Here is a 26,209-nt window from a genome sequence, read left to right as displayed (position 1 = left end):
GATGGAAATGAAAGAAAAGAAAAAAGCTATGCAGTCTTCCTCCACAACCAGGGGCAAAGATTTCAGAGGGAAGCCTTATCAGTGGGAGGGCTTCTAGTGTCTTGGCCCCACTGATGGACCTCCTGATGGCACCTGGTTTTTTGGCCACTGTGTGACACAGAGTGTTGGACTGGATGGGCCATTGTCTTGATCCAACACGGCTTCTGTTATGTTCTTAAGAGAGCCAGTGGTATAGTGGTTAACTGTGCGAACTCTTATCTGGAAGAACCGGGTTTGATTCCCCACTCCTCCACATGCACCTGCTGGAATGGCCTTGGGTTAGCCATAGCTCTAGTAGGAGTTGTCCTTGAAAGGGCAGCTTCTGTGAGAGCTCTCTCAGCCCCACCCACCTCACATGATGTCTGTTATGGAGGAAGGAGATAAAAGAGATTGTAAGCAGCTCTGAGACTCTGATCCAGAGAGAAGGATGGGGTATAAATCGACAGTCATATTATTATTATGCTCTCTTATCCTTTTTGTCAGTACAAGGCCTCTGGAAGAGGCAAAGGCACAAGCGATTTCAGAAACCCAAGATAATACCTTCCACAACAGATTCCAGCACAGATCATTCAATTCCAGCAGACTGCCTATGCATGCAGACAATCCGAAAAAGTCAGCTGCCTGATGCCAGGATTGGAGGATTACTGCAAGAATTTGCCCAGATTTGGGAACGTATCACTTCAGACGGGTGGGTCCTGTCTGCAGTCTAGTGTGGCTACAAGTTAGACTTTATCAGTCATTCTCCTTATCACTTGGTCAATTCCCCACCTTCGAAGGGTTCTTCCCTATTTCAACAGGCAAATCAACATCTGCTGACAATTGGGGCAATCAAGCAGTTCCAGCACCTAAGTGCTTCAAGGGAGTATATTTATCCTCTTCATAGTCCCCAAGAAATTGGGGGACTGGAGGGCCATCCTGAATCTCAGAAACCTCAACAAGTGGTTCAAGGTTCAAAAATTCTGGATGGAATCTTTGACTACACTCCTGATGATGCAGAAAGGGGACTACTTAAACATCCCTGGATCTGAAAGAAGCATACCCACACATGCCTATCCACCCTGTCTGCAGGAAATACCTACGGTTTGCATACAACATATGAACATATGAAGCTGCCTTACACTGAATCAGACCCTCGGTTCATCAAAGTCAGTATTGTCTTCTCAGACTGGCAGCGGCTCTCCAGGATCTCAAGCTGAGGTTTTTCACACCTATGTGCCTGGATCCTTTTTTGGAGATGCCGGGGATTGAACCTGGGACCTTCTGCTTCCCAAGCAGATGCTCTACCACTGAGCCACGGTCCCTCCCCTAAGAAAAAGAACTGTCGTTACCAGTACAAGGCCCTACCATTTGGCTTCTCATCATCCCTCAGGGTCTTTACAAAAATTATGGTGACCCTAATAGCACACTTATATTTCAGGGAGGTGGAGTGCATGCTTATCCATGCATTGATGATATTCTGATATGGGCAGAGTCAGAGCAGGCAACCCAGATGGGCATGGCAGTAACAGTTCAGGTTTTTCAAGAACATGGTTTTCTTCTGAACTACAGAAAACACACCTGAGAGTAGTGATAGACACAGAACAAATGCTTGTGGAAAAACAAGCAAAGATTCAACCTCTGGTTCAGAACATTTACAAGAAAAAAACGTTTGGATCTATTGACACTAGCGCAGTTATTAGGTCTTATGATCTCCATGATAGATGTGGTGCCTTGGGCAGGATATATGCAAGAACCCTCCAATGGGCTCACCTACCTTATCAAAAAGATATAGGGGGAGGTGACACAAACAGATCAGATTGTCACCTATACTGAAAAAGCCCCTAGTTTGATGAATGAGAGAAAACAACCTGAGTAGGGAGTAACCTTTATCCTTCCACCCCAGGTAATAGTGACCACAAATGCCAGCAGCAGAGGTTGTTGTGCTCACTATCAAGACAGGGTAGCCCAGGGGAAATGGTCCTTGGAGGAGAAGGAGAACAGCGTGAACCTGCTCAAACTATGGGCCATCAAGCTGGCTTGTTTGGCCTTTAAGTATTTAATAGAACAACAATAGGTTCTCATACAGACAGACAATGTGACTGCCATAGTGCATGTAAACTGTTAAGGGGAGGATAAGAGCCTCCAAATTGCAGAAGGAAGCTACTGAGATCTGCAAGTGGGCAGAGAGACATCTAAAGGTCCTGCGTGCCCAGCACGTCCAAGGGATCCTAAATGTAACAGCAGACTGGTTGAGTGGGAGAGACCTGGACCAAGCCAAATGGGAGTTGAATCAACAAGTCTTCCAGGAGATAATGAAGTGACTAGGATCCCGATTCTGGATCTCTTTGCAACATCTCAGAACAGAAAGACTTCAATTCTTCTTAAGGTTCGAAGATCCTCTAGCAGAGGAAGTGGACACCTTTATCTAACAGTGGCAGGGGCTGTTTTACACATTCCCACTGATGCCAGTGATCAGCAGGATGCTGAGGAGAGTGTGCAGGGAAGAGACAGAGGTAATCTTAGTGCCACCAGACTGGCCCAGAAGACCATGGTATTCAGAACTGGTCCAGATTCAACAAGCCGACCATGGAGGTTGCCAATCAGGAAAGATTTGCTGATGCAAGGTCTTATTACGCATCCGGACCCTCTATGGCTCAAGTTGATGGCATGGAAATTGAATGGTCAAACCTGATACACTCTGGCATGTCTTCAGTGATTATGCAGGCCTGGACACCTGCCACTAGAAGGATCTGTAATTATAACTGAACCACTTTCTGTAAGTGGGCCACTGATCATCAAGTGAATCCCTTAAATCCATCACACCAGGGTATTCTGTCCTTTCTTCACTCTGAATGGAGGGAGGGGCCTTAGACCAAATACTCTAAAATGTCAGGTAGCTGCTACAGCCACAGCTCTGGAGAGCAGAGTGATGGCTAAGTTAGCATCCAATAAATACATTAAAAGGTACTTAAAAGAACTTTTGGTGTTAGCACCATCAGTTAAGCACAGGTTTCTTACCCGAAATTTATCCAAGATCTTATAGGCCTTGACCAGGGCTCTTTTTGAACCTTTAAAATCAATAGAATTAAATTTCTTATTCTGGAAGGTTGCTTTTCTGGTGGCCATTACATCTGCTAGATGGTATCTAGACTAAGTGCCCTTTCTATGTATTTTCCACAAGGAATCAGTAGTTTTGCAGACTGATCCTTCATTTGCTCTGAAGGTCAGTTCTCTGTATCATGTAAACCAATATATAATTCTACCATCTTTTTGTCCAACCTAGATCTTTTCATCTTAAGGAGAAGCTATGGCATAAGTTGGATGTGCAGAGAGCATTCTGTGTTTATATCAATAGAACTAGTTTCAGACAGATACATTGTTTGTTTCTCCTGGAACTTTGAACTTGGGCAAAAAAGGTCACTAATGGTTAAGACTATACATATGAAAAGCTTATGAGATGCGGGGGCTGAGATTTAGAACACCTTCAAGGATTACAGTCCGTTCTACCACAGCAGCTGCAATCTTAGCGGCCTTTGCTACCAGTGCTCTGGTGGAGGAAATATGTCAGGCAACGACCTGGTCTTCTCCACATTTGAAAGCCATTATAGAATAGATAAGCAGCAGTCCATGGATGCCACCTTTGGCAGACGGGTTCTACAACAGGTTCTGGGGTAAGATCCTTTGTTTTGTAGGCACCCTGTGTTATCAACTTTTGCATATAATCACTGTGGATGACTTCTCCCACTGAAGGAGAATGAAACATTGGCTTTTTCTGTGTGGCATATCAGTAGTTTGGAGCTTGGTTATTCTGTGCCTGGAAAGGACACTCCCTCTGGATCCTGGAAGGCATGCCAAAAAATGTGCATAGCCTTGCCTGGAGCGAGAGGGGGCATGACCTAACCACTGTGGATGATTTCGCCCCACTGAAGAGAAGAAACCTTCAGGTAAATCAGTGTTTCATTTTGCTTAGCAGTTGTGTAACTGAAACGGTTATGTAATAAATCCATTGTCATGTAGAAGTGGGACAGAAGAGCTGCATTCCTGGTGAATGGGCTAATTGTAGCTTCTTGGCATTTGACTTCATTTTGTATGTTGATGTGTATCCCTTCAGTTTTATGGTGCTTAGTATTATAGTATTTTTGTACATTTGAATTGGTCCTGAGTGATAACAATTTCTTAAATGTTTCATACAGCTTGTCAGGGCAATGAAGTTTCTTTGAACATTTTTACATTGAGAAATGGTTGAAGGTCTGCTTATATTTTTTCGCCTTATGATTGGCATCTGTCTGCAAAATAGTATTACTGCTTTGTTTGCAGGATAGCATTAAATTGACTTTTCTAACATGGTTCTTTTTATGTTTAAGGGTAAATCTCATAGTCCGAAGCAAACAATAAAAGATAATAAATGCAGCAGTCCTGGGAGAGCTCCAGAGGATTCAAGCCAACGAGTTTATCTCTATGAAGGCCTTCTGGGTGAGAACTTTTTAGAAGTTTTGAGCCTATCTGGAAGTTATTTCTAAGATCTCAATACCTTATACCAGGTGTTCAAAGCAAATATTCCTGCACTGCTGTTCAATTCTTAGCTACATTATTTTTTGACACAAAAGTGGTAAAACGGTGAGTTATGGGTGATGACCATTCATTAAAATGCAGTGCTAAATTACAAAAACATTCTGAGTTAACAGTTCACAGTCTTTTTCAATATGCTTTGTTGATTCACATCAAAGTGTTCAAATAATAATCTCTTCATGTCTTAAAAAATTGCTACATTTTAAAGTTGAGTCCAGAAACATTCAAAGAATGGTTTTCAGCTTTTGTATGACCTATTTGGAAATGAAAGAAAAAGTTGTGGGATAATGATTAACCATAGTGTAATCTCTGACATACATATAATGCCATTTGGTATAAATACTGTAAAATATTTTGGATAAGTGGGGAGACTTACAAAATACTTTAACTGTAGATTCATCATACCCCAAAATCATACTGTCATATTTTGAAGTGTATTAATTAAGGGTGGCCAAATTTGCTTAACGTAAGAGCCACATAGAATAAATGTCAGATGTTTGAGAGCCATAAGACAGGAAGGAAGGAAAATATATGGGGGGAAGGAAGCAGAGATGGAAAGAAAGCAACTTAAACTTTAAATGCATTGAAGTGTTATCATTGCACTATATGTTTGGAGAGTTGCTGACCCTCGAATATATGACCCTTGATTATATAACATTTTTCCTGCAGTTCATTTTCACCTGAGTATCATTAGTTTAGAGAAATTGCTTAGTCTTTTTTCCTTCTTGTATTTTTGTTTTTGTTTTTCCTTTTTGCTGCCATGTTGCTGCTTCCTTGAAACTGTAAAGGGAGGGATAAAGGATCTGTCTGGGACCAGTTAGAGGATGCTGCCATGGAAACCTTCTCTCTGAGTAATAATTTCTTCTCTCTGCTTCTCTGTGTGTTTATAAAAAATCTGCAACTTTTTTGCATGTATTTCTGTTCACAACAATCTCTTCAATTCTTGTTCCTCTGCTATCACTACCTTTGTTTGGAGAATATTATAGAAGCTTAGCTTACAGAATGAAAGTTGGTGTTCAGCTTTAGTGGAGCTGACTGTAACTTGTGAGATGCAACTAGAGCTCTCATTTTGGTTTAGGATAAGAAAAACAGTTTTGTTATTTGTGTTTTATCAAAACTGTGGTTTTGCTGGGGTTTATTTCTATTACTTATGTGATTTCTTGGGGTATCTGCATAGATTGTGTGTGTTTGGGGAGACAGTTCAGTCAGTTCTGTTTCACAGAAATATGGGGACACTAGATTAATATACTCAATGCTATCCAGGTAAAGAACGATCAACTCTCTGGGACCAGATGCAGTTTTGGGAAGATTCTTTTCTGGATGCTGTGATGTTAGAGAGAGAAGGAATGGGAATGGACCAGGGGCCTCAAGAAATGATTGATAGGTAAATTACATTTATTCTTTCACACTTAACCCTTTCTGTACTATTTCATCATCGACTGAACTAATTTTTGGGGATCCAAGGAATGGTTTCTGCTGAGCAACATGCTTCTAGGTATACCTGTATTTAACTCTCTTTATTCTTGACTTGCAGAGAATTCCTTTAGTGATACGATCTGCTGGTCCTTTGCTTGATTGTCTTTTTAAAGCAGGGTGTAGAAAACTTAATATTCTTGGCTTTCCATAGGCAAAGTAGTGTCTTCTACCAGGTCATGGGAAGTTAGAAATAACTGAAAGAGAAGAAAATACAAATAGGGAGGAAATGGCAACACCATGTTTGTTGACTTTTTTTTTTTGCTGTCAAGTCACAGCCAACTTATAACAACCCCATGGGGTTTTCAAGGCAAGAGATGTTCAGAGGTGGTCTGCCATTGCCTACCCCTGAGTAGCAATCCTAGATTTCCTTGATGATTTCCCATTCAGGTATTAACCAGGACTGACCCTGTGTAGCTTCCAAGATCTCATAAGATTGTGTATCATCGAATCATAGAGTTGGAAGGAACCTCCAGGATCATCTAGTCTAACCCTCTGCACAATGTAGGAACTTCACAAATATCTCCCCCACACACATACCTCCCCAGTGACCCTTACTCCATGCCCAAAAGATGGCAAAAACCTCCAGGATCCCTTGCTAAACTGGCCTAGAGAAAAATTGCTGACTGACTTTAAAGTGTCAATCAGCATTTCCCTGGGTGTGTAATTTACGAAAAGGGCCACAAGAACTAAACACTGATGCAATCCTTCCTGTCTTCCTCCTCATGATGTGCCTGATTCACATAATCAGCATTGCAGTCAGATGGCCATCTAGCCCCTGTTTAAAAACCTCCAAGGAAGGAGAGCCTGAGGAAGCCTGTTCCACTGAGGAACTGCTCTAACTGTCAGGAAGTTCTTCCTAATGTTTAGCTGGAAACTCTCTTGACTTAATTTCAACCTGTTGATGTTGGTCCGACCTTCTGGGGCAACAGAAAACAATTCTGCACCATCCTCTATATGACAGCCCTTCAAGTCCTTGAAGATGGTGATCATATCACCTTTCAGTTGTCTCCTGTCCAGGCTAAACAAATTTTCCTCATAGGACTTGGTCTCCAGACCCCTCACCATCTTCATTGCCCTCCTCTGGACACATTCCAGCTTGTCTATATTCTTATTAAATTGTGGTGCCCAAAACTGAACACAATACTCTAGGTGAGGTCTTACCAGAGCAGAGTAAAGGTCTGGCCACTGTACTTGAGTATACTTGTAGCTTGGGTTATCCTGGCCAGAATGTATTAATTATGTTGAAAACAAAAGAAAAAGATGGGAAGAGTTTCAGCAAGAAGCACAGTGGTACATTAGAATGGAAATATGAGTGTGGCCCTAATAGGGCAAAGTGGGGAGCTTAAGGAAGCCGCTTTGTTCCTCAGACTCCATGTCTGCTAAGAGGAGGGAAGTCTTGGCCTATTTGATCAATTTCTTGGATATATTTTCAGGCTTGAATAATGAACTTTATGTCTGAAGTTCACTGTCAGGCACAGTGTATAGTAGATATACAAGTCCCAGAAACTGTAAAATCCAGTTAGCTTTTTAGTTATTTTCTGTTATGAAATAGATAAAAGATCTGCATGCAGAAAGTAGATTGTTGTTCTCTGTTAGGAGTTGAAACCACACAGCTGCATATAAGATGAATAAGGGACCTGATTCAATGCTTCAAATTCTGGTTTCTGTATTTCCTATTATTTTTGCCATGATGGGTAGTAGTAGAGGCTTTTAGATGTTATAAGAGGCAAAAAACAGAGCTATTCCATAAGTTTCCTATTCTAATTGGTCGGTATTTAACAGTCCCTTCCATATTGCCTTAATTGTCCCCTATTATCATGTTTATATTGAACTCTCCCAGTAAATAGAGTTTTGATCATCACACTCAGTCTTTTATCCTGTCCTTAACTACTCATAGTGACTTCCAGTTAGAGGGCAAAAGGGAAGTCTGATGTAGATTTAAGGAAATAACACAAAGACCATTAGCCAATAACTGTTAAGGGGGCAAGAAAAATTAAAACTTAAGAATATCACATGAAGTTCTTGTTACTGGGTAGGTTCCCATCATCGCATCTGCAGATACCTGTTAGCATTCAGAGAAATGTGGTTATCTGGTAATAAAAGGGAGGATGAACAAACGAGATCTGGTTATCTTTGCAATCAAACAAGAGCTGAGACGACTAGAGCCAGTGTGGCGACGTGCTCATGATTAAGCCTCACGAACATCTTATAGGACACCTATGAAAGCCTTTGAGATGGCAGTAAAGGCTGTTAAGAAAGTTCTTTGTGTGGCTTCCATTGCATCTGCTAGCTCTCGCCTGGCCCAGTTGTTTAGAACAATTCAATCTTTGACTTCTTTGCTGAAAGGCAAACCAAATGAAAAGGAATTGGCTATAGGCTGTGAGGCATTTGTGAGATTTTTTGCAGACAAAGTCTTATCTCTCCACCATGACCTCCCAGCCACAATTGATACAATGATTGAACTTGAAGCCCCTTGTCTGTCTTCAGGTCCAGTTTTGGACCAATTTAGCCATCTCTCCCGGGAAGTTATTGACAAGATCCTGGCAGCCAATGAAACCCACCACTTGCCTCCTTGACCCATGCCCATCTTGGTTGGTTAAGGCCTCCTGGGAGAGTGTTGGGACTATCCTGGAAGATGTTATCAATCTATCCCTATCATCAGGGACCTTTCCAGCTAGTTTAAAGAAAGCAGTGGTGTGTCTACTCTTAAAGAAGCCATCATTAGATCTATTTGTCCTTGCAAACTATCACCCAAATTTGCAGTTCCTGGCAAGGTGGTGGAAAGAGCAGTTGTGGATCAACTCCAGGCTTTCTCGAATGAAGCTGCTATCCTGGACCCATTCCAGTTTGGCTGTTGCCTGGTCTACAGGATGGAGACTGTGCTGGTTGCCCTCACAGATGACCTCCTTCTTGACCTAACAGCAGCATTTGACATGGTTGAATATGACCTTTTTACCCACCTCCTTGCCAACATTGTGATATGGGGGACTGCCTTGCAGTGGCTCTCCTCTTTCCTCTATGATCAGGGACAAAGGGTGGTGCTAGGGGAGGAGTTGTCCCAGCAGCACCCACTTGAATGTGGTGTGTCACAGGGGGCAATCCTCTCCCTGATGCTATTTAACATCTATATGCATCCCCTTGCTCAGGAGGCAGGGACTGGGCTGTCATCATTATGCTGATGATACCTAGCTGTATCTGTTGATGGATGGCCGACCAGACTGCCCCAGAGGTGTTGGCCAGGGTGTTACAGACCATGGTGAATTGCTAACTGAAACTTAGTCCAATGAAGATGGAGGTCCTGTACCTTGGTTGTGAGGATTTAGGATTGGGAATCTGGCTCCCAGCCATCAATGGAGCACTTTTGGTGCCAGCAGTGAGGGTGAAGAGTTTAGGGGTTATCCTGGGTTCCTCCCTTTCTGTGGAGACCCAGGTTACCTTGGTTGTGAGATCAGCCTTTTATCATCTTTGACTGGTCAAGCAACTGGTTCCCTATCTCATTCCCCAGAGCTACAGCAATCCATGCAATGGTCACTTCCACACCTGATTATTGTAACTTGTTCTACCTGGAGCTGCCCTGAACTTGACCCAGAAACTGCAGCTGGTGCAGAATGCAGCAGCATGTGTGCTGATGGTGATGCCTGTGTGGACTCACATTCAGCTGGTGTTCCGCCAGCTGCACTGGGTGCCTATAGAGTACCAGATCCAGTTCAAGATTCTAGTATTAACTTTTAAAGCCCTATGTGGTTAGGAACCAGCATATTTTAGGGACCTTCCTATATGTGCCCTGCAGAGCTTTATGATCAAGTGACCCACACCTTCAGGTTATCCCTGGCCCAAAGGTTGTCTGACTGGCCTCAACTAGAGCAATAGCTTTTTTGGCCCTGACCCTAGCCTGGTGGAACAAGCTCCTATCTGAGATCAGGGCCCTGTGGGATTTATTGCAATTCTGCAGGGCCTGTAAAATGAAGCTGTTCTGCCAGGCTTTCGGTTGAGGCAAAACATCTGAATCTTGTTCTCTCCTGCTATCAGCTCAGCCTAGTGTGCTCAGCATCCCACAAAACTGCTCAGAAGGTTTCTGTTGTGTGTCAGTTCAGTGGAAGTGTGAGTTACCTTAGTGGTAACTTCTATTCTGATTTTAATTTAATTTTAATTGCCTGGATTTTAAACCCTTTAAGTCTCTCTGAGCCCACTGCGGGGAGGGTGAGGTATAAATCAAAGTCTTTAAGAAATCTTCTAACAAGGACAGTTGCAAAAATGAATGATCATCCTTGTATCTGCTGCCTGGAAAAGTTTGAAATTGTTATTGGAAAAGTTTTGAAATTATTCCTTTATTTATTTTCTTCATTTATCCCCTATTTTTCTTCCCAAAGAGACTTACATCATTTTCCTCTCCTCTATTTTATCCTCACAACAACCCTGTGAAATATGTTAAACTGAAAGTGGGTGAGTAGCCAAAGGTCACCCAGCTTCCATGGCAGAGTAGAGATTTGTTCCTTCACATTTGAGATTTGGGGATTCCTTCACATTTAGGATTATTAGTTTACTTCATTTTCTGTCTGGAAGCATTTGTCTCCACTTTCTTTGCGGTAATTTGAATGAGAGCACATCTTTAGTGTCACTTCATGCTGTTTCTTCCCATAGGTATTTTTCCCTCGGGGACCATGACCGCAAACGTTTAGAAGATGATGAGGATCGCTTATTGGCTACACTGTTACACAATATGATAATCTACATGCTTATGATGAAGGTTTGGATTCATTTTGGACTTTTTTGTGCTGCTCTTGATAGCTGCTGTTATAAGGTGACATTGTATGTATTCATGAGGAAATATTTTTTCAAAGTAACGTTCATGTTGCACATCAGTTAAATCAGTGGGCCACAAGGAGTAAAGTATGAAGGGCCAAACTTCTCCTTTCCAACTGATTTACCAGGAAATCCAAGGGCGGCTTCTCTTACTGCTGCTTGGAACTGGGGAGGGCATCTGTGGGGAGAAGAATTCAGTGCTTGAGCCAGAGAAGGAATCTTTTTTATAGTTCAGGGGTGGCCAACCGTAGCTCTCCAGATGTTTTTTGCCTACAACTCCCATCAGCCCTAGCCATTGGCCATGCTGGCTGGGGCTGATGGGAATTGTAGGCAAAAAACATCTGGAGAGCTAACGTTGGCCACCCCTGTTATAGTTCATAAGCTTTGGTCTCTCCCTTTGCTGTGAATTAAAGGAAGGAGAAACGGAGACAGCAACACACCAGGAATTCACGTGGACAAGTCTATGTGCCTTCCCTTCCCCATCCCAACTGGCTTACTTGACCAGAAACTTTTTACATAGTATCTAACATTCTCTGGAACACAGTTTGTGGCTTTTTTTAGTACCTAGATCTGTATTCGGATATAGATCATTATGTGCAAGGGTTATACCTATAACTAGGGAGGGATAAGTAACAAAGTATCTTTTTTGCTGTTTAGGTGAACAAAAATGATATTAGGAAGAAGGTGCGCCGATTGATGGGGAAATCACACATTGGGCTTGTGCATAGTCAACAGATAAATGAAGTTCTTGACAAACTTCCCAATATAGTAAGTTTTTAAAAATACTCTTATGCATGTTTTTGCCCTTTGGGAGTGAATTGAATACTCTGCTATACTGGCATTGGTAATTGCAAGCATATTGCATATATACTACTTCAGAGATATAGTACATGCCTTTTAGTACAGTTTTCTGTTTAAAATAAATTCATTATGATGTCATAACTTTTTTGTGGCAAGACTCAGACCTGACCACGAAGAATCTTGAGTACTACAGATTTAGTACATTTCCTACATGACAGGGAATTAGGGCATAATTACATAAAATTCATGATCAGTTCTTTCCAGCAGTTTTTAAATAGAAATAATAGCTTCATATGACCTGGAGGAAAAAACGTGGATCTTGGGCACCCATTCTCCCCCCACTCCAAATAACAGCAATAGAATGAAGGCTGATTCATTGGTTTCAGTTGTCAAAATCTTGTGAAGGTAGAAGAGTTTAAATCCTCTCTTGCCCCATTTGATCCTGTTCTGAATTGACCTCTATGAAATGGCTATTTCTGCTTCTTTTTTTAAAGCTGAGGAAATATAGTAACAGACTTCCCAGCATCTGGTCTACTTCAGAACCTGCCTTACTTGGGAATATGGAACGGGATGCCAAATTTTTCTGGGTTTCTCGTTATATCATCTTCAGGTTTCCAGTAGGGAATTCTTATTGCCTTTTATCCATGGGATGTGTTTGGGCTGGTGTGTACGAGCTATCATTGGGGTTCAGGCACAGTCTACTGTTGTATCTACTCCTTAAATCTAAATAAGTAAGCAGTCTTAATCTTTATGGCTTCTGTGCAGGCCCACATTGGGACTGTGTATACTAAGGCCAGCCGCAGAAAATATTTATAAAGTTTTCTAGTTGGCTAGGAGCACCCCTCCTTCCTCTGGTGCTTTCTTGCTAAAACAAGCACATGACCAGGAGGAGAGATGCTGTTCCCTCAGTTCTCTTTTTCTTTTCCATTTTGAGGTGGGCACAAAGCAAGAAACCCCAGTTTGGGTTCAGGACATGTCCCAAAACCAGCTGCTCGGCTGAATTAACAGGTTTGGGATGCAATGGTGCAGGCTCCCCCCTCCCTGGCCTGGGAGGCATCCACACAGTAGGTAACTGTAGAGCAGGACAGGGCTGACCCTCCCACTCTGCCCCAGGAGCCACCTGTATGGCAGGTGACTGACTCCACAGGCCTACCCTTCCTCTGCAGGCAAGGAGACTACAGCAAGCATGGTTGTAGGTGGCTGCATATCCCTGGGCCATCCTCCCACTGCAGACAAACAATGTGATTGCAGGGGGCTCTGGGGAGCCAGGGGACACTAATTAAATCATTAAACCCTCCTTTTTTTCTTGCAAGGATTGAGGAATACATCACAATAAAAAAGCCCTCCCCACCCTCCTCAAAGGGCAGCCTGGATGCACAAGAGGCTGCCCTCACCCAGTCAACCTGTGCTACTTTGTCTGGTGGGGAGCAAGCTGTGGTAAGCTCTGGACCTCAGCCAGCCCCACTCACCCTGTCAGGGAAGCAGTGGCTCTTACCAGCTTGGCAAGCTGAAGCAGGGGCTTGCTGGATGGGGGGGAGCTCGTGTTGCAGAGCGTGGCAGCCTATAGGTGGCACACATTCGCATAGCTCCAGCTGGCACAGGTGGATGCAGTGAAATTGAACTGGCAGGCATCTGGTGGTCTGGCTGGTGGCCAGGAAGTGGCACTAGAGGCTGTTGCTGCATGGTGGACAGCAGGACACAGTGCCAGCAGCAGCACCCTCTTGGCCAGCCTGGCATAGCCTTGCCACACAAGGTGATGGATGGCTCCTGGTTAGCGTAGCTCTCTTGTCAGCCCATAGCCACACATCTGTCTGGTGCCCAGAGGGAAGAGAAGGGGGAAATTGGGTGGGGTACTGCAGATGTGAAAGGGAGTGGAGCCCCATGCACCCCATTGATGGCTACAGCCCTGAAACCTGGAGAGTCCCTTAGGTCTGCAAAATTTATTATTTATTATTATTACATTAAATTTCTATCCTGCCCTCTCTGCAAGCAACATTCATTTTCACAAGTTAAAAACCAATAAAACCATTAAAACATAATTACAATTTTAAATTTTTAAAAAACCATTTCATGGTGCTGTATCGCTACAATGTACAATATAAGCGAGTTCTTCTTTTCAGACGGTGATCACCAAGTACTCTATATGATGTCAGGTGGCAGCTCTCCCCCAGTTAGATATCAAAGGCCTGTCAAAACAATTTGGTCTTACGGGCCCTGCGGAAAGTAGAGAGATCCCGCAGGGCCCTTATGGCCTCCGGGAGAGCATCCCACAATTCTGGTGCTGCTACTGAGAAGGCCCTAGCTTGCGTCAAACACAACCTAGCCTCCTTTGGTCCAGGGATGGACAATAGATTTTTTATCCCTGAACGCAGTGCTCTCTGGGGAATATGTGAAGAAAGGCGATCCCTCAGATAGACAGGTCCCTGACCATAAAGGGCTTTAAAGGTCAATACCAACACTTTGAAACGGACTCGGAACACAATAGGTAGCCAGTGCAGCTCTTTCAGCACTGGCTGAATGTGCTCCCATTAAGGGAGCCTCATTAACAGCCGCGCCACAGCATTCTGCACTAGCTGTGGTTTCCAAGTCAGCGTCAAGGGTAGCCCCATGTAGAGAGCATTACAGTGATCTATTCTTGAGGTGACCGTGGCATGGATCACCATTGCTAAGTCGTCGTGCTCCAGGAAAGGAGCGCAAAAGAATATCCTCCACCTGAACGTGGACCCATTCCCTGATTTTTTTTCTGTCTACATGGGAAATACTTTGGAATTAGATATATGGTACTTTAAAAACACAGATAGAACAGATAGAATCTAGTCAAAGTTTAACCATGTTCTAGTCTCACTGATTTTAATAGGAGATAGTTAAGCAATGATAACATGTATAGTAGGCCTGTATATCGAATGTTTGTGGTTCTCTGTTTAAGTAGTATAAGGAATAAAATAATTCTCCTCTGACTCTTAAAGACTTCAGGTGTGGAGAGTTTTGTTACATAAAAGTAGCCCCAGTACTGACAAAAGTTAATAGAGTATAAAAAAAACTGAAAATGAGTGTTAAAATGCTGTAGAACTATAGTAAAACTTGCAGGTTCATAACTGAGATTCTCTCCCCCCCCCTGCCCCCCGCCTTCCTATTTAGGTTGGCAGGGAACTCCCAATCCGACCCAGTGGCAGCAGACACATCAAGAAGCAAACATTTGTTGTACATGCTGGGACAGATACAACAGGAGATATTTTTTTCATGGAGGTAAAGTACACATTAAAAGTTAATGAAATCAGTAATATAAATTGAGTTTTTCCTGATGATTCACATCTAAGAATCTTTGTGCCTTCAGGTATGTGATGATTGTATTGTGCTGAGGAGCAACATTGGCACCGTGTATGAACGTTGGTGGTATGAAAAACTCATCAATATGACATACTGTCCCAAAACTAAAGTGCTGTGTCTCTGGAGAAGAAATGGCCAGGAGACCCAGCTGAATAAGTTCTACACCAAAAAGGTACATTTTCTGTTCTGCTTTTGTCGCAGCAAGCATAGAAATAAAAGTGCATTTGTCTGACAGCTTCAGGCTTTTCTGTTTTTGAGTCTTCCCTGTGTTATTAGTGTTGAGTTAACCAGCACTCTTTGAGAACCATTTATAACTTGAAATTGTTTGCATGAGTGCATAATATTATATTAAATACCTAAAGGTTAAAAAATAATAAAACATACAGGCCAAATCATACTGTTCAATTTTAAATTAATGGATATTAAGAAATACACAAAGATATACGTTTATTTCACAATAGATAAAAAACAGCCACGATTATCATTCCAATTAAATGATAATTGAGGATCTTCTTTGTGGTCTCTGTGCTTCACACTGTTGGGATGATCGTCACCTGCGCCAACCCCAATAGTGATCTAAAGCTTCTAGTTCTTTCTGCGTTCTCCTACTGGGCATGCCCATGGACTCCACTGTGCATGTCCAGAGGAGGGTGCCATTATCCTGCCAGTTTCCTTCTGACCACACTTGCAACAGGAAGCATTTCCCTGGACTCCAGTCAGTGATCTCTCCATTTGCGTTTTTCCCTACAAAAAAAAAATTGTTAGTCGTTTCTCTGACTCTGTTATCTCCTAGTTCTTCCCTCCCTCTCCCTTTTCCCTCACCCCAGCCCTCCCGGCCCATGTGGGGCTGTTTTAAGCGTTGTTCCCATTGCAGAAACAAGCTCACGCTGGCAGATGGCCACTCAGGCTGCTCTCCTCACCTCTGCCCTTATACCGCAGAGAGCGGTAGAAAAGCGACCCGACATGGAAAAATCAATGGCATCGGCGGTAGCCACTTCCCGCCTAAACATGGCATCAAAGGCTTCAGTGTCGCTATCGACCTTGACAGATCTCAGTACCAGGGCTATGATGGCAAAATGACCACTAACGTCGTTCCAGTCGTCTTCAGCCTTGTCAGCCAAAAACCGGAAAAAGGACAAACATGGATCTAAGGAGCACTGACCTGCTCAATCCTCCAGCAAGAGACTGCACAGCCCATCCAGTAGGTCTTGCCACAGGCCATCGACACCCACTCCTGACCTATCTTTTTCGGCGTCGGTGCCGTCACCCATTCTGCAGATGCCAATGAGACAGGAGGACTCCCCGGAGGAGGGACAAAACATGGGGGCAGACTCCGCAGTGGTCGACACAGACCAGATCGACCTCACACAGCTGAGCCACCCCGATTCTGACTCGGTATCAGATAGCAGACCTTCCACACTGGGAAGGAATCCAGTAGATCTGGACCCCTCTAAGCGCCCTGAAGAGCAGCCGGTCAGATATCCGGATGAACCTTGTGCGCCACTTGATTCGTACCGACCTCCAGATCCATACAGGCCGTATCCACCTCCAGATCCATATCGATGGTCTCTGATGCCCCCAATACAACAATGGGACCAGAGGCCTTGGGGCTACTCGTACGGACCTTACCCCCCATCCTACCCATGGGGACTTCCCAGGGACTGGGACATGCATTTGGTCTCGACCAGACCATGTTCCCCAAGACCCAAGGAACCCAAAAGGAAACCAACAGAGGAACCATCAGTACTGAAACCGAAATGCCCCTCTCCTCGGTCGGATTCGGGAAAATTGGTGCTGGAGGAAGACCCTCTTATCATCGGACCAGGGATCGGACTCTGAGCAGTCAAACTCTTCACCTAAAGAACCAACGCCGTCTACCCCGGTAACCAAGGATGCCCCGATATCACCATCAGATCACATGAAGTCCTATGGGGACTTGGTTAAAAGGATAGCATCATCACTGGAACTTTCTAGTGTAAAACAATTTATTATACTGTAATATATTGTAATAACACTTATCATTTGTTATTAAAAATTCATACATATACATTTTCTCCACCCTCTCCCCCTTTTGGTGACCCCTGGCAGTGTATTTTAAATTGCTAAAAAATTCATACATATACATTTTCTCCACCCTCTCCCCCTTTTGGTGACCCCTGGCAGTGTATTTTAAATTGCTAAAAAAAGGTAATTTTTATCTATTTAAGAATTTTCATAAAAAAAGAAAAGCATCATAAAGCAAAAAGAGAAAAAGAACGAAAAAAACATAAATTATAATTGTACTCCATCTTCATAGTAATCCTTTAGTCATTATCAAAAGAACGAAAAATATATTCCAATAATCTCACTTTTCAGCTATAATCCATTTAACATTCCTTTAGAGTTTAATCAATGTCAAAAAATCGCCAAATATCCTTTAACATTCCATTGTTTCTCAACATATTTTTGAAATTTTCCCCACTCATTTTTAAACTTCTCTAAGTCATGTTTTTTTAAGATTCTTGTAAGTTTGTCCATTACACTCCAATGCATAGCTTTTAAAGTCCATTCCCACTTTTCTGGTATTTTGTCTTGCTTCCACATCTGCGCATATAATGTCCAAGCAGCTGAAAGCATATACCAAATTATCATTCTATCTTGTTTTGGAAATGTTTCCATTTGTAATCTCAACAGAAAAATGTCCAATGCCTTCTTGATATTATAACCCAAAATTTTCGAAATCTCTTGCTGAATCATTTGCCAAAAAAGTTTTGCCTTTCCACAAGACCTTCCCTTCGATGGGATGGTCTCTTCCACTCCACTACAGACACGGTACTCCAAGATATAGATAAAAGCATAAAGGCATCTCGCAACTTAAGTGTCTCATCTACTTCTAAATAGTATAAACAGCACTCGTGGCCCAGACCCTGGTCCAGAAGAGAATCAGCACACAACTCACCAGAGGGATTCTGGCGTTCGAGGTCTTACTCGTCCCAATGCCCATCCTTCCAGCAGAAAACTAAATTTCATTCGCAGCAGCAGCAGAATAGGGGCAAGTCCTCAAAAAACCCCAAGCAGGGACTTTGACTCTGAGACAGTGCCACTCCATTCGTCTTCTATCTGCCTCTTCCCTTTCCTTACATCATGGCAGAGTATCACAAGTGATACATGGGTCCTTTCTATAATACAGCATGGGTATGCGATAGAGTTCCTCAAACTACCCTCGGACTCCAGAGTAATCGTCACCCCCCCCAACCCCACTCTCGCTCAGGAAGTCACATCACTACTGAGCAAGAGGGCAATAGAGCTGGTGCCCCCCCCACCAGATCGGCAGGGGCTTCTATTCAAGATACTTCACGGTACCCAGAAGAAATGGGGGCCTGCGGCCCATCCTGGACCTGAGGGCACTCAACGACTTCATTCTCACCAAGAAATTCCATATGACTACACTATCGCATATCCTACCTCTTCTTCAAGCAAACTCCTGGATAGCTACCATCGACCTCCAGGATGCCTATTTCCATCTCATCATATGCCCAGATCACAGGAGATACCTAAGATTTGCAATTGGTCAGGACCATTATCAGTATACAGCCCTCCCAGAGTCTTCACGAAGTCCATGGTGGTGGTAGCTGCCCACCTCAGGCTACAAGGGTAATTGTCTTCCCGTATATAGATGATTGGCTCTTAGTAGCCGAGTCAGAGCCACGACTAAGGGAGAGTGTCGATGCTACCCTGATGCTCCTCCACCATCTAGGACTACAAGTCAACTACAAAAAGTCACACATCACTCCCTCACAATCAGTGCACTTCATCGGGGCTCTCCTGGACTCCAGGGTGACATGAGCTTTCCTCCCACAGGAAAGGGTGAAGGAATTAAGCAGGACAGCAATGGAGATCTTACGGACAAGATCAGTTCAAGCCATTCAGCTGCAGAGGCTGTTAGGTCTGATGGCAGCTACCACATCGGTGATACCCTTTGCCTGGCTAAGAATGCAGCCAATACAGCTGTGGTTTCTGCGACATTTCAAACCCACGAGACACTCTCAGAGAATGATTATGAAGATTCCTACATCTCTTGTTTTTGCTCTGAGGTGGTGGGCGGTGAAAGCCAACCTTATGGGCGGTGCCCCATTTCAAAAACCAAGCCTGTCGGAGACGGTGACGATAACCATGGACGCGTCTCTGGAGGGATGGGAGGTCCATCTCTGGAGCATGTCAGTGGGAGCATTATGGGAACCCAATCTCACACAGTGCCACATCAACTTCCTGGAGCTGATGGCCATCTGGTTTGCCCTGAGATCCTTCCTTCCAACCTTGCAGGGAAAAGCTGTAATGGTTCAGATGGACAACACCACCGCTCTCAGTTACATAAACAGACAGGGAGGGACAGTATCCAGAAGTCTATGTGGGCTAGCGATGCAGATTTGGGACTGGTATATCCATCACTGGATATACGTCATAGCTGTGCACATCGCAGGAGTCCTCAATGTGCAAGCGGACTTTCTCAGCCGTGGTGGAGCGACCCTCCACAAGTGGGTGCTTAACAACAGATTCCTGCATCCCGTGTTCCACAAATGGGGGAGCCCACAAGTGGATGTTTTCGCCGTGAGAGTGAACACAAAATGTTCTCTATTCTGCACTCGCAATGGCGATGGACTCCTTATTGCTTGGAGGGGACATTTCCTATATATGTTCCCACCAATCCTGTTGATAAATCGGGTGGTGTACAGACTGATTGCGGAGGATGTTCATTGCATCATCATAACACCATGGTGGCCACGTCAGCCGTGGTTTCCAATGCTCCTACACTTGAGCAGGAACAGGTATGTCCACTTCCCTCAAGCACACGACATCCTGATGGACCAAGAGGGGTTGGTGCTTCATTACGACGCTCTGCATCTGAAGCTCATGGCATGGCTGGTTCGCTGACACCATTCTCTTCTGAAATACAGGACGTCCTCACCAACAGCAGGAAGCCGTTGACCAGGGCATCCTACTTGTATAAATGGAAAAAGTTCCTGAGTTTTCATAGGGAGACTGAACTGTGGGTCATGGATTTTTCCCTACAATCTGTCTTTGAATTCCTACTATCGCTAAGGCAGAAGGGTCTGTCCCATTCCTCAGTCAAAGTCTATTTATCAGCAGTGTCGGCATTCCACAACCCTGTTGATGGTGGTTCAGTGTTTTCTCATCCAGCCTGTAAGCAATTTATGAAGGGACTGGTACATAAGTATCCACCAGAGCCAAAAACCTCCGTGCCTTGGGACTTGCAACTGGTTCTTACTATGCTCACACACAAGCCCTTTGAGCCGATGGCCATGTGTAGCTTACACCTTCTGTCATGGAAAATAGTGCTGCTGGTAGCTGTAACCTCGGCTAGGAGAGTGGGTGAACTATGTGCGCTCTGCCATGACCCACCCTTCCTTACTTTCCATGCGGAAGGGGTCACTCTAAGGCCTGACATCACATTTCTTCCTAAGGTGGTTTCCTTCTTCCATCTTCGGTCGGTTATCCACCTTCCCACCTTCTTTTCGAATCCTATGACCGAGGCAGGTAGGAGGTGGCATTCCTTGGATGTTAGACGAGCGCTCTTGTTCTATTTGACCAGGACTAAACCCTTCTGGTCATCCAACCGTCTTTTTGTATCCTATGCACAGGATAAGAAGGGAGCTGCGATCTCAGTACAGAGGCTCTCCAAGTGGATTGTCAAGGCAATTAAACTGTGCTATACCTTGGCTAAGAGACGTCTTCCTGGCCCAGTGAGAGCACATTCCACTAGAGCAATGGCTGCATCGACGGCATTTTTACAGGGAGTTCCACTGCAGGACATATGCAACGCTGCTACGTGGGCTTCTCCCAACTCCTTTGTCAGACATTATGCTCTGGATACCTGTGCAAAGCAAAGAACCATAGTGGGTTGGTCGGTTCTGTCATCTACTCAATAAGAAAGTCTGGCAGCACCCTCCTCCAGGTAGAACCAAGCTTGCTACTCTCCCAACAGTGTGAAGCACAGAGACCATAAAGAAGAAAAACAGGTTGCTTACCTGTAACTGATGATCTTCAAGTGGTCATCTGTGCATTCACACTACCCGCCCTCCTTCCCCTCTGCTACCAGCCTTTTTATATCTGGTTGATTAACGGTAAGAAGGAAACTGGCGGGATAATGGCACCCTCCTCTGGACATGCGCAGTGGAGTCCATGGGCATGCCCAGTAGGAACTAGAAGCTTTAGATCATCGTCGGTGTTGGCACAGGCACTGATCATCCCAACAGTGTGAATGCACAGATGACTACTCAAAGATCATCAGTTACAGGTAAACAACCTGTTTTTATTGTGAGTGTCTCTCTCGGCTTGACTTCGCGAACGAAGATTTAAGAAGGGTGCAGTAGTCCACGTCTGCTGCAGGCTCGCTGGTGGCTGACAAGACCAATGCGGGACAGGCAGATCCGGCCACAGTGGCTGCAGGGAAAAGTCTGATTTGGGGTTGGTGCTGTAGCAGTGCGATTCTTCCTCAATCTCCTTTTGTCCTCAAGACCAGCTATGCGTGCGTTCTCAAAGGAAGAGACAGCCTGGTGGATGGTGTGCCTCCATGCTTTGCGATCTGAGGCTAGGTCAGACCACTGGTGATGGTTGATGCGACAGGTGCCAAGGGATTTCTTCAAGGAGTCCTTGTACCTCTTCTTTGGTGCCCCTCTATTTCGATGGCCGGTGGAAAGTTCGCCATACAGAGCAATCTTGGGAAGGCGGTGGTTTTCCATCCTAGAAATATGCCCTGCCCAGCGCAGCTGCGTCTTCAACAGCAGTGCCTCGATGCTTGTAACCTCCGCCCGCTTGAGGACTTCAGTGTTGGTCACAAAGTTACTCCAGTGGATGTTGAGGATGGTGCGAAGGCAGCGCTAATGAAAGCGCTCGAGGAGTCACAGGTGATGACGGTATAAAACCCACGATTCGGAGCCGTAGATGAGGGTTGTCATCACAACCGCTTTGTAAACATTGATCTTTGTGCCTTTTTTCAGATGCTTGTTGCTCCACACTCTTTTGTGCAGTCGGCCAAATGCACGATTTGCCTTTGCCAGCCTGTTGTCAATCTCCTTGTTGATCTTGGCATCTGAGGAGATGATGCACCCCAGGTAGCTGAACTGCTGGACTGTCTTCAGAACTGATTCACCCACAGTGATGCAGGGAGGGTGATAATCTTCCTGGGGTGCAGGCTGGTGGAGAACTTCTGTCTTCTTCAGACTAACTTCTAGGCCGAATAGCTTGGCAGCCTCTGCAAAGCAGGACGTCATATGCTGCAGAGCTGATACCGAGTGGGAGACGAGTGCAGCATCATCAGCAAATAGTAGCTCTCGGATGAGTTTTTCCATTGTCTTGGAGTGAGCCTTTAGTCGCCTCAGGTTGAACAGGCTGCCATCGGTGCGATAGCGGATGTAGACACCATCGTCATCATCTAGATCTACTGCGGCTCTTTGAAGCATCATGCTAAAGAAGATCGTAAAGAGAGTTGGCGCGAGAACGCAGCCTTGCTTTATACCTGTGCCTATTGGGAAGGGCTCCGAGAGGTCGTTGCAGTGTCTGACTTGGCCTTGCTGGTCTTCATGTAGCTGGATGATCATGCTGAGGAACCTTGGGGGACATCCTAAACGTTCCAAGATTTGCCATAGGCCTTTCCTGCTAACGGTATCGAAAGCTTTGGTAAGGTCGACAAAAGTCACATATAGACCCTTGCTCTGTTCCCTGCATTTCTCTTGGAGCTTCCTGAGAACAAATACCATGTCGGTGGTGCTCCTGTTAGCTCTGAAGCCGCACTGGCTCTCTGGGAGGAGTTCTTCTGCAATGGTGGGCACCAGTCTGTTCAGGAGTATTCTAGCAAGGATTTTGCCTGCGATGGAGAGCAGGGTTATCCACCGGTAGTTGGAGCAGTCTGACTTTTCTCCTTTGTTCTTGTGTAGAGTGATGATGATTGCATCGCGAAAGTCCTGTGGTAGTTTGCCTTGTTCCCAGCAGGTGACAAGTACTTTGTGAAGTGTGCTATGTAGTACTGTGCCCCCATGCTTCCAGATCTCTGGTGGGATTCCATCAACTCCCGCTGCCTTGCCACTTTTCAGTTGCTTGATGGCTTTAACAGTCTCTTCTAGGGTGGGGATCTCATCCAACTCTGTTTTCACTGGTTGAAGTGGGGTGAGGTGGGTTGCTGAATCTTGAACTATGCGGTTGGCACTGAAGAGAGCCTGAAAATACTCCGACCACCGGTTCAGTATGGATGCCTTGTCTGTGAGGAGCACTTGGCCGTCTGCACTACGCAAGGGACTCTGAGCCTGATATGATGGGCCATATACTGCCTTCAGGGCTTTGTAGAACCCTCTTAAATCACCAGTGTCTGCACACAGCTGGGTTCTCTCTGCAAGCTTGGTCCACCACTTGTTCTGAATGTCTCGAAGCTTGCGCTGGAGGTTGCTACATGCAGCGCGAAAGATTGCTTTTTTCCCGGGACAGGAGGGCTGAGCAAGATGTGCTTGGTAGGCAGATCTCTTTTTCGCTAGTAATTCTTGGATCTCTTGATTGTTCTCGTCAAACCAGTCCTTGTTCTTCCTTGTGGAGAACCCAAGGACTTCTTCAGAGATCAACAGGATGGTAGTTTTTAGGTGTTCCCAGAGTGCTTCTGGAGAAGGGTCTGTGGGGCAACTGGGGTCCTCAATTCTTGACTGGAGTTTTGCCTGGAAGTCAGCTTTAACTTCGGCTGACTGAAGGCTGCCAACCTGAAGCTTCCTCCAAGGGATACCTCCTCTCCTGGGTGTGGGTTTAAAGTGAAGACGGAGATTGCAGCGTACAAGACGATGATCCGTATGACATTCCGCACTGGGCATTACTCGGGTGTGTAAGACATCTCGAAGGTCTCTCTGGCGCACCAGAATGTAGTCGATAAGGTGCCAGTGCTTGGACCGTGGGTGCATCCGGGTTGTCTTCAGGCTGTTCTTCTGCTGAAAGATAGTGTTGATGATGGTGAGCTGGTGCTCCGTGCAGAATTCTAGCAGGAGGCGCCCGTTATCATTGCAGTTGCCAATGCCGTGTTTGCCAAGTACTCCTTTCCAGGCTTCCGAGTCTTTACCTATTCTGGCATTGAAGTCACCAAGGATGATCACCTTGTCCTCTGTAGGGGTCTTCCGTACGAGGTTGCGTAGATCAGCATAGAACTTGTTCTTTTCTGCAGGATCTGCTTGAAGGGTTGGGGCATACACACTGAAGAGTGTTGCATGCTGCTTGTTTTGAAGTGGGAGGCGCATGGACATGATGCGATCTGAGTGACCTGTTGGCAGGTTTTCGAGTTTGGAGGCAATGGAGTTCCTGACCATGAAGCCAACGCCAGAAAGGCGGCTCTCAGCTTTTGACTTACCCGACCAGTAGAGGGTATAGCCAGCACCATGTTCTTGAAGACTACCTTCCTCAGGGAAACGGACCTCACTGAGAGCTGCTATGTCAATATTCAACCTGAGAAGTTCGTGGGCAACTAGAGCAGAGCGTCGTTCAGGGCGACCACTGTCTACTGTGTCAAGCATGGTTCTGATGTTCCAGCACGCAAGCTTAAGTCTTTGCACACTTTGTGAGGCAGGTGCATGCCTTTTCTTTGTTATTTTTTGACCGCAAGTAAGGATGCCCGTTGACCGCAGCTAGCCAACTGGGGTGAGGGAGACGAGCTTTGTTTAGGCCACCTTTTCTAGGCCCCTCTCCGTGTGGAGCAAGCAGTGCTGTCCCTAGATAAGGCTGCTTGGTCGTTAAGGGTGCTGCCGAAAGATGCTTTCGTCTCCGGGTCAGCATCAGGCGACCAATACCCTGAACCCCCTACATGCAGGATCGGGACTGCGGCTTCCAGTGGCATCTTCCACCTGCCGTTTCGCCCCTTGCCCATCGCTGCAGGACTTGGTGTGTTGTGGGTTGTGGATGTGCCCTTCAGACCTGCGTAGAGGAATTTTTAGGTGAAGCACAGTGTGCGCGGTACTGGCTCCACCCTTTCACCTTGGGGTCATCTGCCATGGCCCAGTAAGCCGGGACGCCGGCAGCGAGTCCTTCAGGTGGTAGGTGTTACATTAACGAGCTCTATCTGCCCGGGTTTGATGTTAGAGTTTTCCTTCTCTTGGCTGGCGAGGTTGGTGAGCCCAGCCTGCCCATCTGGTTATACCGCCGGACATTCGGTCGCACCATGATGTGGCAAACTCTGTGAGAAACGGGGGGGGGGACCAGCGGGAAGGTGTTGCCACGGATGCAGTAATACAGGAGAGGCCATTGCAGTGACCATCTGCCAGGCATAGCCGGACAGTGACCACGCGGCGTTCACTACACCGGGAAGGAGAGGCTATGTATTGCGCATACACTTTCCCTGGGGGGGCAGGATACCCAAGAGGGAGCCCCCCTCCCCCCCTGTGAGTGTCAATGTTATTAAATAAATCTGTTTTGAAATAAATATGTATATTTTTGTATATTCCTTAATATCCATTAATTTTTAAAATGACAACAGTATTATATGGCCTGTATGTTTAAATTTTCTTAACCTTTTGATATATAATTCAATTTATTTTGGTTTAAGTTTTCCCCCTTCTTTTCAGTTGCATAATGTGTCATCTACATCAGCAATTTTAAACCTTAGTTTCAAAAGGTGAGCTATGGGTGCCATATTTCTGGTAAACTGCTAACATCCTAATCTTGGGTTTGAAATTTGATTGATGCAGTTGTAATGCGTGTACATAGGAAGAGCATCCTGTTTTCAGAGAGTGGCCAACCAGTTGCCCTGGAGAGCAAACAAACAAAGCATAGAGGCCAAGTCTTGCTTTCCCCTAGTTCTTCTTTCTAGCTCTGGTATTCAGAAGTTTGCTGCCCCTTCCATTTAGCCACCACTAATACCTATTGATGGATCTCTTCTCCATGGAACAGCTTCTTCAGCTTTTCTGCATAGGAAAGGTGCTCCACCCTCATAATCATCTTAGCTTCTCTCTTCTGTACTTTTTCCAGCTTTGCAATATTCTTTTTGCGCTATAATGACCAGAATGGTATATGATATTTTAAATGCCTGTAAACCATAGCTCTATCCAATAGCATTACTGTATTGACCATGTTATTTTCAGGCCCTTTCCAAGTAATCCCCATCTTGGTTTTGTCTTTTGTACTAGTGCTGCACACTGAGTCAACATTTTCATTGAGCAATCCACTACGATTCCTAGATCTCTTTCAGTCTCAACTG

The 26,209-nt window shown here is 45.0% G+C and overlaps 1 protein-coding gene across 43 annotated transcripts in view; it reads left to right on the top strand.

The window, feature by feature from the left end:
- Positions 1 to 26,209, top strand: part of MADD (MAP kinase activating death domain) — a 137,271-nt gene that overhangs the window by 80,273 nt on the left and 30,789 nt on the right. For 28 of the 43 annotated variants that reach the window (XM_060261669.1, XM_060261664.1, XM_060261660.1 and 25 more), the window contains 7 exons: positions 4,383 to 4,491; positions 5,376 to 5,438; positions 5,851 to 5,971; positions 10,705 to 10,810; positions 11,524 to 11,634; positions 14,806 to 14,913; positions 15,002 to 15,166. In XM_060261669.1, the coding sequence (XP_060117652.1) occupies positions 4,383 to 4,491; positions 5,376 to 5,438; positions 5,851 to 5,971; positions 10,705 to 10,810; positions 11,524 to 11,634; positions 14,806 to 14,913; positions 15,002 to 15,166 (783 nt within the window). The remainder of the gene's footprint in view (positions 1 to 4,382; positions 4,492 to 5,375; positions 5,439 to 5,850; positions 5,972 to 10,704; positions 10,811 to 11,523; positions 11,635 to 14,805; positions 14,914 to 15,001; positions 15,167 to 26,209) is intronic. The other 15 variants (XM_060261677.1, XM_060261675.1, XM_060261671.1 and 12 more) reach the window with 1 other exon arrangement.

Source organism: Heteronotia binoei, chromosome 21 (assembly GCF_032191835.1).
Source record: "Heteronotia binoei isolate CCM8104 ecotype False Entrance Well chromosome 21, APGP_CSIRO_Hbin_v1, whole genome shotgun sequence".
NCBI classification, from domain to species: domain Eukaryota; kingdom Metazoa; phylum Chordata; class Lepidosauria; order Squamata; family Gekkonidae; genus Heteronotia; species Heteronotia binoei.
Note: the sequence above shows the minus strand (reverse complement) of the source record. Positions and strands in the feature narration are given on the sequence as shown.